Here is a 16,653-nt window from a genome sequence, read left to right as displayed (position 1 = left end):
AAGTTAACATATACTGTTGTGCAAAATACCAGGCCCAAATTCACTGGTGGGTGGGGAAAGCTACTCTTGGAAGATTAAGGAGCAGCAAAGTTGAAGTTAATTGAAATATCTGTGTTTCTTAAATCCGAGATGATGTGGTTTTTTAAGTAAATTGAGGGGGAGATTGTACAAACCAGCAGTCTATTGTTTTGCATCAGCATGTCAGTTGGCTGCTGGTGAAGCAGTAATAGATAAATTGCTTAGTGATCCTGAGAATAGTGCATTGTTCTCAGTGTTTGACAGGCCATCAAAATGGCATTTTAGTGTTTTATAAACTCCCTTTTTCATAAATGGCTCTTGTATGTTCAGTTTCTTACTAGGCTGCATGTCCTGCAGCCCTAGGAAGGAGGAGATAGAGCTTTAGAATAAACTGCTTTCAGTAGCTGGCCTGTGCTTCATAAGTCTTTGCAAAACATGTGAATAGGACATTGTACACCTCTTCACTGACTAGCTGAGTGTCCTTAGCTAATGCCTTGTTGTTGCTGACTTAACCACTTCCCAGCTGAATCTCAGCCCAGGTACAATATTTGCTCTTGCAGAGGGATTAATTATTGAAATCCTGGATGGACGCAACTGGAGACGAGCTTTCCAATCCCCTACAAATTGTCTTCCTTGCTTGTGAAGAGGGCAGTAATTCCCTCTGCTAGATGCAAAGAAGCATAGGACACGGCTGCCTTGGAAAATTCATCTTTCTTCAATAATTTAGAAGTTCCCATCACTGTCTGTGGAAGCTCCTGTGCCACTTTGAACACAGCAAGGTACTTGATGTTATTTGCTGTTGTGTTTGAGTCTACAGCATGTCTAGTCAGCAACAAATACTGATCTGGGCTTGAAAAACCTACTTAATGAAAATAGAAGTGCTTACATGTGTATGGTCTGTTTCTAATGTCTGCCTTAGATATTTTTCAGCTTTCCAAGAAGCCAAGTATTTACTTTTTCTATGGTTTGTTGTCTGCAAATAGGCCCTATAAACTGTTTTACTCCCGAAGCAGTTTTGAAATGGGAAAGCAAGCTGAGGAATAGAATTGGAGCAAACTGCAAGGACAGTCATACTCATCAGAGCTGGGGTCTATCTAGCAGTGCTCTCATTCACACAGCTCTGATGGTGAGGAGTGTAAGGACAGGATGGTGCCTGTGTGGCATCATCCTTTCTTGACGCTGCTCCTTTTCTTCATAATCTTACAGGGTTAAGGTTGCTCCTGGATCCTCATCCAAAAGCTGCCAAAAGCCTTTTTCCCTGTGAATGTGTGTAATGCTGTGATTCAATTCATATTGGTGATTACCAGAGCCACCTTGAATCTTCTGTTAACTGGGGAAATGCTTCACCTTATTTTAAATTTGTTGTCTGATCATTAACTGGATGCTATTTTGTGTCTTAAAACAGAATGAAAAGTTAATCTCTCTCTGCTTTGTACCACTTAGGTTTTCTGCACTTCTCTCTCTGGATATCTCTTGTGCCCTTGTGCCCTTTCTCTTCTTCCCTTCTTTTTTCCACTGCTTCTCTTATTTCCCCCCCATTCTCTTCCCCCCCCCCCCCCCCCCACCGCTTTTCTTTCCCTCCTTATTTTTCTTCTCCTGAAGAATTTTTATTCCATATTTTTTATTCCTTATGTTTTCTACCCCTCAGGTGCAAGCTGTTCCCTACCTCTAAGTATAATTGTTGCCTTTCTGGGCAGGTGGCTGGACTGTTCTATCCTTATGGTGCATTCTGGTTTGAGCTCACTGCTGCTCTGCCCATAATGGGCTGCACTGGGTTCTGGTTGAGGAAAATGCAACAGCACAGATGAGTTCTTATTTGGGAATTGGCCTGACTCCTTATCAACACAAACCACCTTGGTAGCTTTTAGACAGAGCCACCATTTGGATGTGTGAGGGGGTCTGAAACAACACCAGGAGTTCACTGCTTTACCTGCTGCTTTTATCTCATCCACCTATTTTTCCCAGGCATCTGGCACAGGACATTTGGGGACAGAAGAGCTTCATTCACCCAGAGTCACATCCCTGTCTTTCACCATGAGCCGCCCTGAGTCTCAAAAGACTGGGACTGGTGGGAAGAATGCTGATTCTCCTCCAAAACAAGTTATCTTCAGAAAAAGCACCCGTGACAAAGCTGTGAGTACAGTAATAATGGGCTTATTTAGGTTTGAGTTTTACCTGTAGTCAGACTGAAGACTTATTAGAAAGCTCCTTCCTGCCCCCTTTATTTTGTTCTGAAGAAGGACCGTGACCGTATTACTACTGAGTTTGAGGAGACGATGTAAGCAGTTTTTAGGGCAAACTTTTCATGTGTTATAATACAAGACAAGGCAGCTTACCTCACTCTCCTCCTGGGTTGTACTTCTACTGATAAGTGTTCAAAACAAACCTGATTCATTGTTTTTCCAACCTGACAGCACCAAAAATCTTTAAATCTACACTTCTTTATTCCATGCACAAGTATTTGTGTTGTACTTTTGGGAGCTGGTCTAGATCAGGTCTTCAGTTCTGATGTCCTGCAGGTGGATAATCCTGTTGAGTCTGGTGGGGGTGGCATGTTTGCTGGAAAAAAAAATTCCACTTAAAATGGAATTGTTCTGATCTCTGCAAAATTTATAGCTCTGTGATGTGTGTCCCCCTTCCCTCAACAACCACAAACATTTTATTGTTCAACTGTGGTCATCCTGTCCCCACAGCTGACCATCTACCTGGGAAAGCGGGACTACATTGACAACATAGGGAATGTAGAACCTGTAGGTAAGTCCACGAGGTTATGTGCTGCTCTTCCTGCTCTCAACCCTGCTTTTATCTATGTTAATCTTCATTTTTCCCCTTTCTTTCAGATGGTGTTGTATTGGTGGATCCTGCTATTATCAAGGGGAAAAAAGGTTTGAGGTTTTATGCAATGTATTTCTCAGAAATTGTCTTTCTGAGTGAGATGCTAAGGTAGAACCTTTGAAGGGTACAAATGTACCTCTCTGCCTCAGTGAAATGGGCTTCTTATCAATGTTGTCTGTTGTTACACGTGGGATGAGTCCTCACTGGGTTATGCAAGTGTTGAAATGAGTTCCCATGTCTTCCTGAGGCAGAAGGTGTCCCCATCTCAGCCTGGCTCCACCATTTTCCTGCTTCCTGTTTCACCTGTGCTGTGCTTCTTGCCAGTGTTTGTGTCGCTGACGTGCGTGTTCCGCTACGGCCAGGAGGACATCGACGTGATCGGCCTCGCCTTCCGCCGGGACCTCTTCTTCTCCAGGGTCCAGGTGTACCCGCCTGCTGACAAGCCAGAGTCTCTCACCCTCTTGCAGGAATCTCTGCTAAAGAAGCTGGGCAAAAATGCTTATCCCTTTTTCTTTACAGTAAGTGTTTCAGAAGAGCCTCTGATTCTCTTCTTGTTTGTAGTTACCAGGCTGCTGAGGCCTGGTGATGAACTGAAGATGGGAATTTATAGTGAATTCATGTTCTGCAAGTTCCAATTTTGAGTGACAGATGGTGTTACCAATGTTTTTCTTACTTCTTTCAATCCTGAGAGGTAAAGTGCAAGAAGATCTAACTGAGCAGTGATCACACCACTGTGAGAAGTGCTTTCTTAAAAAAGGCAAGGGAATTTGCAATGGCTTTATGCTAGCAACAGCCCATATATTCTTGCCTTCCTGTTCCTGAGGAGCTGGAATATTTTTTACCATTGCCCCAGTGCCAAATCCTTTAAAAACTTTGGATCAAATAAGGAGATGAAAAGGTCTTTGACAGCTGATGACAAATGACAGCTGACTGCCAAATTCTAACAGGAAATCCTTCCAGTACTGTCACTCATATGTCTGTCTTCGTGTTCCTGAGGAAGATTCACATTGTGCATGGACTTTTTTTTTTCTTGACTTTTAAACTATTTTTGGAAGAAAGAGATTTGTTCATACAAGGCAAGTATACTAGCCAGAATTCCAAAGGGTTACAGCATTACAATGAATGATCCCTTGTCTTCAGGACTGCTTTTGTGAGCACTATGTTACCTAAAACATCTGTGTACTATTGGTTTGGGGCATTTCCTCTTCTTCCTCCCACAGTTTCCAGATTACCTGCCTTGCTCAGTCTGTCTGCAGCCTGCACCTCGTGATGTTGATAAGGTGAGGCCAGTGGGACATTTGTGCTTATAAGGGTTAAGGAAAGTCAGATGGGAAAAAAACCCATGGGAATTTGTTTAACTTGAGAGTAGGAGAAGGTGATACTGATTTTACAAATGTCAGGAACTAAGGGCTACAATTATGTGTCACAAATTGGAGTTGAAATTCTCAGAATAAGAAAGGGAATCCAAACAAATAGCAGCAAGACTACAAAATCTGCAGTGTTGTAGCTTCTTTAAGACTATCACATGATTTGTGGTTTGGCTGCACATAAAATGATTGTGGCTGTGAGGCTACATGAAAGAAAAAGAGACCGAGTGCCTAAAATCTCACAGATTGCTATAAATAACATGTGTTGAGACCTGCCCTGAATTAAATGCAGAGAAGACCTGGCTTGTACATATGAGTAAACAGAACAAAAAACCTGTTGTAAAAGTTGCTAAATAATTATATGTTCTGGATTTCTGATACTGTTAAAAATATTCCTTTTATACTTGACTAGATGCTTGTCTGGACAGCAGAACTGGGCAATCAGCCAGGCAAAGTGGGATGAGGGTTGTGCAAACCTAGTGCAAAAGGGATAACCTGTGTTTTATGCCAGGGAATGATACTCTAGCAAAAATGTCTCTGTAGAGAATTAGCTGGGACTCACACAGGTGCCCCATGATGCTATAAACCTGATAAAGCAAAGGTTAGCTTGGCATGATCACTTCCACTCCTTAGATGCTGGTTTTGGCATTACAAAGCCAACTCAAAATTCAGTTCAGAAACCTAGGGTGGGCCAGGCAGTGCAGCACACTGGGCAGTCTTATGGTGTGACCTTTCCAGCACTGGTCTCACAGGAAGCCTTTCAGGAGAAGGGATGGCATCTCCCAGAGGCTGGGATTAAGTCTCATTTATCAGAAGCACTGTAGAACAGGTGAATGTGCCAACACCAGTTGTCAGGGATGTCTGTGACAGTGGTGGGAGGCCAGAATAATTTGCAGCTGGCAGGAGTCTGCCAGTTTCTGGTGTGCAGAAAGATACTGAAACATCTGCAGATGTTCCTGTCTTCTGATCCTGATTTCACAGCTGTCCTTTCTCTGTCTGGCAGACTTGTGGGGTGGACTTTGAGGTGAAAGCTTTCTCAACAGAAAATGTGGAAGAGAGAATTCATAGGAGGTAACAGGATGTGTCTCTCTTCAGCTTTGCCTTAAGGGGATGGGTGGTCCAGTGATGCACCTGGGTTGTTTGTTCAGCTTTGCCCCCTTGTCAGTGACTTCCTGGGTGTAAGCACATGGGAATGCAGAGCTCCTGCCTCTGCCAAGCACTGGGTGTCACCATGGTGTCCTCTGCTCCTTCCCAGGAACTCTGCACGTCTGCTGATCCGTAAGGTGCAGTATGCTCCGGAGAAGCCAGGACCCCAGCCTTGTGCAGAGACCACCTGGCAGTTCTTCATGTCCAACAAGCCCCTGCACATGAAAGCCTGCCTCAGTAAAGAGGTGAGGGGGGTTTGCCCTGGGGCTGGGGGCATCGTGGTACCTGCAGGCCAATGGGCATTTGCTGCTTTCTCAGCTGAGACTGACTTGTCCCAGCACTCAAGGGCTCGAATGTCATTTCTGTCAGTGGCTACTGCTAGGGGTGGTTGAAGCCCTGCCAAACACATTTGAAGTCATTGAAAGAGGAGTCATGAATCGCTGGGAGGGGTCATTTCCCCTGTCTGGCCACTGTGAGGTGTGATCTAGGGGAACTAGAGGGGTTAAGGCTCAGAAGAAGTCTCCTGGCTGGATTTCTGAGCATCACATTCCTTCTAGGTATACTACCATGGTGAGCCCATTCCAGTCACTGTCACCATCAACAACAACACAGACAAAACTGTGAAGAAGATAAAAGTCCAGGGTATGTTTTTACTGTTGCTTGGGATTCTTTGAGTGCAATAGGTCTGAAAGAGAGACAGAATTTAGTGCTTGTAACAGTTTAAGAAGGCAGCTGGGGATATCAGGAATTTGTCCCTCCCCCGTGTTGTTGCTGTTTCTTTGCTATTCATCAAGTGAAGTGCTGTAGCTTTTCTCCTGATTCCTGTGGTTACTTGTATGTCCTAATTTCAGGCACCAGATTTTCCCCTATAGAAAAAGAGAAGGGGTCTGGCTCCTGCAGTGAGCAGTGCAGGTGTGGGAAAAGTGGGGGAAAGGCACCCTTATTGGGAGGTCAGTGGGAAGGGCTCCTGTCAGTCTGATGCTCCTGCTAACTGTGAATGTGCCTAGATAACACACAGCTTTGCCTGGCATTGCAGAAACCTCTGGCAGTGTGAGAAACTCTGCCAGCAACAGTGTCATTGCTCCTGAGGAAGCTGAGGGCAGGGGCTGAGCTTCATTGCTGTGCCAGTGTTTTATATGTGACACTACATGTTTTCATCCCACCAGCTGCAGAGCTGGAGAACACAGTCTGAGAGACAAAGGATGGGAAAGAGAAAAGAAGGCAGGGAGAGATCAAAATGGCTGAGGCTCCTTCTGTTGTCTCCAAATCAAGGCCAGGTGCCTTTCAGGGAAGACAGACTTTGGCCATTGGTGTGCTGTTGGTCTCTGTCCAAGTCAGGCTTTCTGTCCTGATGGTCCCTTCAGGCTCTAAATGGATGGGGTTTTCTGCTTTCTTCACCATGTTTCCCATTCCTGGGACTTGGGGTGGGGGCAACTGTGTTGTTTGTGGTGCATGCACACCCCTGAGTGTCTGCTTTCTTCTTTCTCCCTCAGTGGAGCAGGTGGCCAATGTGGTGCTGTACTCCAGTGACTTCTACACCAAAGTGGTGGCTGCTGAGGAAGCACAGTGAGTGAATGCTCCTACTCCTTCACACCTTTTAATTACCCTCATCATCAGTGATGAGAGGTTCTCATACTTACAGTCTGTCAGTCTCCTGCTGATAGAGTTTTTTGTCCTCTTACCTTGTGTGTGCCACACCACTCATACTCTTTAGATGCAGCTGGTCCCCTTTCATAGAGCAGCAGAGATCCTCATGTTTTTTCAGGAAATGGGGATGTTGCAGAAGAGGTTTGAAGAGTAATTACCTGCTGGACAAACTTAGTGGTGGCAGCAGAAGGTTCCCAGTTGCTGGGAATCTTTAAATAGAGATGCAACACTTTTCTGAAAGGTGCTGCTGTTTGACTGGAGTCATGGATACTCTTGCTTGAGCAAGAGCATTTCATTTGATTTCTTCTGGCCTGACAAACCCCACAGAAACCTGGAGTCTGTAGATGTTATGGAGAACCACTTGCTTCTCTTCACTGTACTGGCAGTGCAGCTCTGAACCCCACACTGTGAGGAGGGCGGGGCATACCCAGGTGCTTTATATTTGTCTGGTGTTGTGCTCTGTAGCTTAGGGACATGTTTTCCATTCAGTATTGGTGTTCTCAACTAGGATTCATTTTGTCCAAATTCAGAGCTTTGCAGCACAGAGGGTGTGGCACTTGGGGAGGTGTAGATTAGATATTAGGAAAAAACAATGTGGCACTTAGGGACATGGTTCACTGGTGGCCTTGGCAGTGTTGGGTTAGTGGTTGAACTTGATAATCTTAAAGGGCTTTTCCAGCCTAAGCCATTCCATTATTCTGTGGTTTTAACCTACTTTTCTGCTTTAATGTGAAATTAGGCATTTTCTATAAGTGCTTGTTTTTCTCTGTTGATTAGAAAGGGAATTTTGCTGACTAGATTAGAGGTGGACATCTGTATTGTTGACAACTGAATTTGCAGAGATAAATTCCTCTCCTTTTGGGCAGCTTTGTAACCTGTTTGGAAATTCTCCTAGTTGGGTGTGTAACAAACCAGTGTATCACTTCCCTTCTTATTTTCAGTGAAAAGGTGCTGCCAAACAGTAGCCTGACCAAGACACTGACAGTTCTGCCCTTGCTTGCAAATAACCGGGAGACACGGGAAATAGCTCTGGATGGAAAACTGAAGGATGAGGACACCAACTTGGCTTCTAGTACCATGTGAGTGGAGTTTTAAATGGTTCCAGGTAGTAGGAGAGTTAGAGAGAGGAGGGGAGCATGGAGGAGACACTTCCCTCAGGACTTTGTTGTGCCCAGATGGATACATATGGCACCATTACTAATGCTGCGATTTTCCTTCAGGGTGAACAGGGACCACAGATCTGGAGAGTTATTGGCTGTGCCTGAGGCTTGCCTGCCACTTCCAGGGTGTTCCCCTTGTTCTTGCTCCAGGTGTGTGTTGTTGCTATACTGCTGTGCCACCTCACCCTGCTCTCTGTTTTCTCTGGCAGCATTAAGGATGGAATAGACAAGACAGTGATGGGGATTCTGGTTTCCTACAAGATCAAAGTGAAGCTCACTGTTCCAGGGTAAGTGTAACACACTTTTTGCTACATCTGCCTGGAGTTAAGGGAGGGGAATGTGTTTATCATTGATGGGTGAGGAGAGACCAGAACAGTCCACCCCAAGAGAAAGGGCACATGTTAGAGGATATGAGGCTCCCTGTAAAGCATAAATTGCCTGGAAAACAGTCTTGGCCTTTCCATAGCACTTGTCCTGAGCCAAATGGTTTGTGTTACTCTCCTTAGATACCATATAACTTCATGGTTGAAGTAGGAACCTCTGGTTTGCATCGCAATTTTTGTTTCAAAGCTATAACCTAGCTTTGAAACTTTGTGAGAAGTGAGGGGAAACTTGGTGTGAACCTCTTCTGTTGGCATGGCTGTTCTCCCAGAGCAGAAGGTGAGAAGCAGAATGTGCCTGAGAGTCATAAATACTGTAGCTCAGGTTCTGTACTCAGTCAGTACAGAACCTTTCTGGGTTTCTGGGTAAAGCTGATGTTATCAACATGAGTTAGATCCAGGATACAGTGCAAAAAAAGGACCAGGATTGTGACTCTCAGTTGATGCTAGTCACCATTTACCTTTGTATTTCATTTATCTATGCTTCATGCTACTGTAAAAATGCATCAAAGATTTGTCTAATCTGTGATAAAATACCTGCTGCTTTCTGTGGTCATCCACTTGCCTTTTGGCTCTTGGAAAAGGGGCCATACCCAATACTTGGTCAGGAGTTCAAAAACTAAACTCTTTGTCCATGGGAATGACATGAAAAAGTAAGGCTACCTTTTTTAGAAACAAGTTCAGTTGAATTTGTGCAAGTAGAGAACAGTACATGAGGAAAGTTATTTCAGTAGTCCACCAATTAAACAGCACTTGTTGGAGCACCAGAATAGAGAGACATTAAACATTCTTTGTTTTTCTCCTTCTTTTCTTTTGTAGCATACTGGGAGACCTCACTTCCAGGTAAATGTCATCTTCCTTTTCAGATCGTGCAGTTCTAGTTGTTAGTTCATCTCTTTATTCTCTTTATTTATTGCCGTTCTCACCTCCCTAAAAAAGCAACTGTCCCTTAAGCTGTTAGAAGCAAGTAGTTTGTGGTTCTCCTGTGAAAATGAAGCTATTACAAAAATATCTTTTGATTTTATATACATGCAAGTACATTCAACACACAATAAACCCAGTCTATGTAAGTGAATATGCCTGGGATATTTATGGAGAAATTTGAGCTTAAATTTTTTTGAGAGGAAAATTATTATTAGAAAAATATGAAAGAATGGGTGAAGCTGGAGCTGAGGGCTCAGGCTGGTCTAAGAAGGAAGGAGGCTGAACCAGGCATGTTTGTGGAGCTGTGGATCTGATGCATTCTTTCTTCTCCCTAAAGTGAAGTGGGCACAGAGCTGCCATTTCGTCTCATGCACCCCAAACCTGAGGAAAAGAACCCAGCAGGTCAGTTACACCTGGTTTTTGCCTTTGTTCATTAACAGGCTCTGGTGACATCTCACCATTGTAAGGCTTAGAGTGATTTGTGCTACAGGAAGCCTTCAGAGCCTACAAGGCTCCAGTATGGAACTGTTCTGTGTGGTTGTGTGTCTATATATGTGTGTGTGCGTGTGTAGCAACCTCCAGGCACTAAATAACAGAGAGCAGGGATGCAAAGATGGGAGAAAATGGAAAAGAGTCATGTTCCCTTTCATCTTTCATGTATGGAATCACAGCTCAGAGAACAGGGGTTTTAGGAAGCTCTGCACAGTTAAATCTTATGACTGCAGTGCAAAAGATCCCATATGAATCTGTCAGCAATTCCCAGCCAGATTGCAGTATAAGCAAAAAATAAAAAATCTGACACAGAAAATACCTAACATTCATCAGCATTGTACAAAGCCAAATACTTTTAAGCAAAGTGAAGAAATGATAAAACCACTGATGATTCTTGAGTCCCTGTTACTTGATGTGGCATTTGCCATGGTGTCTGTGATGTGGCCTTCTTGTTCAGTAGTTATCCAAAAGCAACATCTCTTCAGTGTTAGGTCTCTGTGTGGAAGTGAGGGACCTCTGTAACAGTGTGAGGAGCAAGCCTTACCCAGGCATCTTGGGCTTGGGATGAGATGCCAGAGGCTGTCAGACCATGCTCCCACTTCCTCAGACCTGGCTGGCTCAGTTCACCAATGGTGAGCACCAGAGATTGCAAGGTGCTCACATTAAATCAGAAGCTCCTGTACAGCATCTGAAGTCTCTCCTGACCACCAGACAGGCCAGCCCTTTCCTGCTGGGGCTTTTACAGATGAGCCATTTTGTCCTACTCTCTATACTGAGACAAAGTTCAGTGGGCTTCAAACAAAAGCCATGGCTGCTTTTGTGCTCGTTTTTCTTTCTTTCATTTTCTCTTTGTGCCCAAACTGACCTAAAGTGCTGTTTCTAAGAACATGAAACTTTCACATGAAAGTGACAGTGGAACCTTTGAGAAGAGTTATCCTGAGATAAATGCTTTGGTCTATACTGGAAGCATTAGAAAGGGGTGACTTGAGTCCTTACTGTGTGAAGCTGTTGGAGGAATCAAGTGTGAGCAATGAGAAGAGAGCTGGTGATCCACTCCACACTCAGATGCTCTGGCTGGGAATCAGCCTGATTCCCAGCTAATTATGGATGTGCTGGAGTGGGCAAAGGTAGCTTTTATCTCTCCTCTAACAGTTGCACTACAGGAAACTCATTTTCCCTGGGAAAGCCCCTGCTGTGAGCAGTGCCAGCACATTCTCTTGGCACAGAAGTGGTGGAGGGTGGGATGGCACTGGTGATCCCAGGAGTGTGGCTGGTGAGGGCCATCTAGTGCCTCTGGGCAGCTCAGGAGCTTTCATGGACACCAAGGAAAGCTTGGAAGCTTCTAACAAGGCTCATCCAAAGGTTTAGGCAATTGTAAGGAGTTTTACATTTTTAGAATGGTGTGAATTTTTGCATTGCTTTTTTGGTGTTAAAAATGCCAACAACCCCTTTTTATTACTTTATACTTTTGGCAGAAGCATTTGTAATATGAGGAAAAATGGAAGTCAGGCAATTCTCCCTTCTAAGATAATTTCAAAGGAGGGATGATGTACTCCTTTATACAGTACACTCAAAAGGATGTGGGCAGAGACTTTACCAGGAAAAGGGAGACCTGCAACATTTCTCAGATCACTTCCCCCAGCACATCCTCTTACCAGAGGCACAGCCCACATGTTGTTTGCTACATCAAAGTCTTCTAGAAGCCTGCTGTCAGAAGTGTCAGCTATGTTCCTTGCATTTTTTACAGATGGAAATACGAGGTTTCTTATAAACTGAAAAAAATGCAGGTAATTTCAGGAGCTCTCCCATGGGAAAGCTCTGCAAATGGTTAACACAGGAAGTAAATGCTTTCTCTTAAAAACAGATACTCTAACACAACAGAGAATTCCTCTGAAGCCTGAATAGCTAACTTGAAAACTGTGCTGGAATGTGGTGTCTGAGCTTATTACAGGGAATAAAACAGTCTCACATATGAAGCTGGTAAACTGAAACACTTTTCAGCTTTATTGGTTGGTAGTTTTCCATGCACTGTGCTTTATCACTTTTCCCAGTTGTGAGTTCAGGCTTTTTAATTTTTTCTTCTACCACTTTAGCTCAGGAACTCTGAGAAACATAATGTGTTTCATTAGTGAAATGCCATCTAATTTGGAATCAAGCAAACCCAGGCTTAATTGTAGAGATGGAGCTTCAACAAACAGTGTTTGGAATCTCAGAGGTCCCAAAAGATGGAATTTTTCTTTGTTGGCTTGTTCAGAACCTCTGCAGTGAGTGTAGGCAGAGGTGCATGCACAGGAAGTTTTGAGATCACTCCTTATCTTCTTTTTCCATTCCCTTTTGTTTTTATTGATGAGCCAGTAGTGACCAATTTGCCTACTGCACCTTCCTGCTCACTTGACTGTCTTAAGGCACAGCTGGAAGAACAGAAAGAAGTCAGAGCAACCATCTTATGGAGTTAAAGCTGGAGTGGGATTAAAAAATGCCACACATTGTGATTTATTTTGCAGTGGGGAATATCCTTTTCTCTAGCCAAGGTGATTTATGGCAGAACTAACGTGTAGCATCAATGCATTTAATCATGCAGGGCTGACTGGAGCACAGGGAACCTCAGAGACATAAGAGCTTCCCAAGAACATGAGGCAATATTTTCAGGGCCAAGCTAGGGCAAGTGTGAGCAAGTGCTGTGTGCTCTGTTTCACAGCAGATGGCTTTGCCCTCTCTAGCTGTCTGTGAGCAAGCTCTGAAGCATTCATCACTCAGTAAACAGCAGGTCTGCCACAGTGCATGGCCATTGCAGATTGCTTGATCTTTCTTCCCTGTGCCTGCAGGAGACAGAAAAAAAGCAGCTTGCTACCTTTGCCTCCCTGTGTTTATCACTTCCTTCTCTTGATCTTCTGCTAGGCCAGGATTTGCATGTTTCATGTGTGGTGGTTTTGTGACTGTTTTTGGACCCATGTGGTTCACATGTGGTTATTTTTAGGCAAAGCAGCTCCTGTCACATTGGCAGTCTGTCTGTTCCGCCTGTTGACAAAAAATGTGTAAGGATCTGTTTCTTTTAAAGATAGATTCAAACTGGGCTATGTCTCTTCATGCTTCCAACCTTTCCTGGTCAGCAGTTAGCTCAGAAGTTCCTGCTGAGTTTTCCTCAAGGCTGTGGTCTCAGCATGAATTCTTTGGTCTGGGGTTTTCCTGCCAATCTTCTGATGTTTGATGTTTTGTGGGCTTATGTCTTGGACACTGGCCTTTGTTTTGGCTGTTGTTCAACAAATGGTCATTTATCTGCTCCCTGATTAAACTTGCACAAAAGGGCTGTTTTCAAAAAACCCAGGAATGCTTTATCCCTCTAACAGTGAAATAAAGCAATACTTTCCCTGTTTTGGTATTGTGACTTTCAGAAATTAGGACATTTTAAAGCATTGAATGTCTTGGAAAATAACAAAATCCAATCTCTTTTTCTTTTCTCCCCCATCAAGTTAAGAGAGATTAAATGAAAGTTTATACTGAAAATTGCCACATGTTATGACTTGAACTATATGGAATAATTTCTGTGGCTGCATAATAAAAGCTTCCAGAAAACCCTCCCCTGAGAGGACGATGGTATTCTGGACCCTCATCAATCCCCTCCTATCCCAACCCTCAAAACAATTGCTGGAATGCTAATTAAAAAAGTAAAAGTTACCCATTTTCTGAGAATTTTTCAGTATTATAATATTAAATAAGCCACAGGACAGCCAGGAAACTCTGGAGTGGGTCTAACTTCTGCTAGCATGCAATTGGAGCATGTTGGAGTTAGTGTTGCAGCCTGAAGGTGCAGTGGTGCATTTTTGAATGTAATCTTCCATCTGAGGTACATTACAAGCACTACTCTGCTGCCACACTATCTGTGTATTGACTCAGTAATCATTTACCTGACAGTTAAGTCTGTGCCAAATTGAAACAATAGCTATTTCCCCCTCACTCCATTTTGTAAAATCAGTTTCAGATCACTGGTGGGGATCTTGCTCAGCTTCACCCACATCACTGATATCACTGTTCCCATAGTAATGAAAGTGCCTCCAAGAGGGGAAGGAGAGCCGACTAAAGGAGAAAAAATGGAATGAGAATGATGCTTTATATGTTGGAAATTTTAGAAGTTCTAAATGTTTCATTTTAAATCCATGTCAATCAAGCATACATGCCCTGAGACTTTCCAGACTTCATCTTGGCTTCTGTCTTGGTCTGGAGGGATTCCATCAGGAGTGTCTTTACACGAGCCATCCTTTGAGGCATTTTGGCTGGAGTGGCCCCCTTTGGCACACTTTTAATGCTGACTTTTCTAGCAGTGTGTGGTGTGTTGTGGATGGGAAGTCTCCAGGTAGTGAGTTATCCAGTCACTGAAGTGCCCCAGATTTTTGCTTCTGTAGAACAAGGGTGCTTGGCTCCCTGACCCAAAGCCATGAGAAGTAAGCCAGTTAAGTGACTATGCCTTCCTAAAATAACTGTGAGAACAATAAAATCCCTGCAAATACAGTCTTCTGTTTATTTTAGGCTGTGCTGAAACAACTTTCAAGGAGTTCTGCTAGTAAGCAGGATTTGTTATAGTGTGGTTAGGAAAGATCCCACTAAAGAAACACAAATGCCAAAAGTCTTGAAACCATTTTTAGGGCAATATGAAATCAGGAATGTTGCTCCAAAAGCCTTAACCCATCTGATGAGAGATCCCTGAGGTGTTTCTGTACTTTGACCTCTAATTTTAATGCCTTCATGTTTATTGAACAAAAGCATTGTCTTCTCATCTAAGTCTAAGCTGACTTCTTCAATCACAGTGATAGAGCAACTAAAGCTGACATCATGTCATGCAAGCACTGTCAGCTCAGAGTCCAAGTGTGTGCACAGATGTCTCCTGCAGCTGTGACCATGAGCAAATGTAGATGAGAAAATCTGTCTTTCTTCCTCAGCCCTTCAGATAGCTTGGGCAGCATTGCTGGAATGCTTTTCCATTTGGGAGATCAAGATTTGCCTCATCAGGTGTAGTTATGCACATTTTGAGACTTTCTGGAATTCTACTTGTACTGCTGCAAATCCTGCTCTTGTCACTGCTCTGACTTGTCAGTCTATAAGTTTTTTGCATTAAACACTTTGCAAGTGTTTTAGCCATCTGCTGTACTGACTACCCAGTGTGTCTCTTTTCCTCTTTTGCTGCATGCTTGTGACTGCAGGGAAGGATGGGTAAGTTTCTTTTAGTACTTCACATTCTAGCTACACTTGTGCATTGACTCTTTTTTAAACTCCTCAAAACTGTGCAGAAATCCCCAGCTTAAAATTCAAAGTGAGCAAGTTACTGTGGCCTGACAAATGACTGCTCTGAGTTAATCAGCAGTGACTGGCCATGTGAAGCTAGATTAAGAGATTGTGTTTTGCCTAACAGCACAAACACACCCAGGAGGGATGTGTTTGTGCTTTATAGCTGGAAGTGTAAGGAACTTATTAGGTTTGACCATGTGTCTCTATTTTAGTATAGAAGGAATAAGGGTGAAATGTTTTACATTTTATTCCTGGACAAAGCCCCTTGCAAGCTCTAGGCTGTTCAACTAGCTGATAAATATGTATCTGGAATGGACACGATTCAGTTCAGATGAAAAGCATCCTCAGTTTGTGCCTTGACTTGCTCAATAAACTGCTTTTCATTTTAGCTAGAATAGCACCAGTGAAGATGGTGCCTGTGGGAATGTGATGCAAATCACTTTGAGACAAAGGAAACATTACCAGTCTGTTGTGGGCTTCTCTTCTTCATCCTATGTGTTGCCTACAGTCTGCTGGTGTAAAAATAGAGTAACATCATTTTGAAAGACCTGTGTTTCTTTCATTACAGCGAAGCAGAGCTTGTATTTGAGGAGTTTGCTCGTCAGAAGCTAAAGAATACACCTGATGAAGAGGACAAGAATTCACCCTCAACTGATGAGTGATTAAAAGAACAGGCTGACAAAGGAGCTGTGTTGTCTGGCTTCAATTACAAATGTAGGACCTAAGTTTCTAGTAATCTGCATGTTCTCAGTTCATACATGGTCCTCCAGGGTCAGCCCTGAGGTCAGTGGACATGACATTAGGAGTCTCTATTGCTTGTTACAAGATTCACCTTGAATGGGGCAAACACAACACCTGCTTCTTACTCAAGCTACCAGAGGATGACAGGACATCTGCCATATCATGACTTCTGCTTTCAGGGCTGCCTAATAAAAAGGTTGGTTGCTTTCATCACTGGTGAGAGCTTAAATGAGGGTTTATGCAGCCTGCCTGGACTTACTCAGTGTCAGAGTCTGTGACTTTGAAGTGCCAGTGAATGAAATCCTAGCCTGGAAGGTTGGCTTGCAGCCATGGGTGATTCATCAAAGTTTCTCAGCAGACTGTGCAAAACTCATTTTATTTCCTTTTGGTTGCTTTTGCGTTGATGCTTTACCAAATTCAGCCAGTGAGTTTTTTCAGTGCTTGCACTCTCCCCATGTGGCTTTTACATTCACTTTCTGTACCATTAAATGTCTCACAGGTTGTCTCCCACAGCACAGACAATGCTGATAAACAGTATTAGCTTTCTAGCAATATGCTTAATAACCAGCTTATTAAAGATGAGATAAATGTGCACTGTCAATGAATTGCTTAAAGCTCCCTATATAGAATGCCAAACAGAAGTACAAGTCCAGACAGAGTCTG

The 16,653-nt window shown here is 43.4% G+C and overlaps 1 protein-coding gene across 1 annotated transcript; it reads left to right on the top strand.

The window, feature by feature from the left end:
* Positions 1 to 676: 676 nt before the first annotated feature.
* On the top strand, positions 677 to 15,911 carry SAG (S-antigen visual arrestin). Its single transcript, XM_059479144.1, has 16 exons — positions 677 to 797; positions 1,984 to 2,151; positions 2,712 to 2,772; positions 2,859 to 2,903; positions 3,178 to 3,371; positions 4,074 to 4,133; positions 5,224 to 5,291; positions 5,476 to 5,611; positions 5,924 to 6,008; positions 6,860 to 6,932; positions 7,955 to 8,092; positions 8,383 to 8,460; positions 9,373 to 9,396; positions 9,815 to 9,879; positions 15,165 to 15,174; positions 15,818 to 15,911. Exons 2-16 carry the CDS (start codon positions 2,053 to 2,055, stop codon positions 15,909 to 15,911), a joined length of 1,230 nt encoding a protein of 409 aa, XP_059335127.1. The 5' UTR covers positions 677 to 797; positions 1,984 to 2,052.
* Positions 15,912 to 16,653: the final 742 nt, after the last annotated feature.

Source organism: Ammospiza nelsoni, chromosome 10, assembly GCF_027579445.1.
Source record: "Ammospiza nelsoni isolate bAmmNel1 chromosome 10, bAmmNel1.pri, whole genome shotgun sequence".
Classification (NCBI taxonomy): Eukaryota; Metazoa; Chordata; class Aves; order Passeriformes; family Passerellidae; genus Ammospiza; species Ammospiza nelsoni.
This window is presented reverse-complemented; position numbering and strand designations above follow the sequence as displayed.

Coding starts and splice junctions, on each gene's coding strand:
- SAG (XM_059479144.1), top strand. CDS start 2,053: ATGAGCCGCCCTGAGTCTCAAAAGACTGGGACTGGTGGGAAGAATGCT. Junction 6,009..6,859: donor GAAGAAGATAAAAGTCCAGG/GTATGTTTTTAC, acceptor TTTCTCCCTCAG/TGGAGCAGGTGGCCAATGTG. Junction 8,461..9,372: donor GTGAAGCTCACTGTTCCAGG/GTAAGTGTAACA, acceptor TTTCTTTTGTAG/CATACTGGGAGACCTCACTT.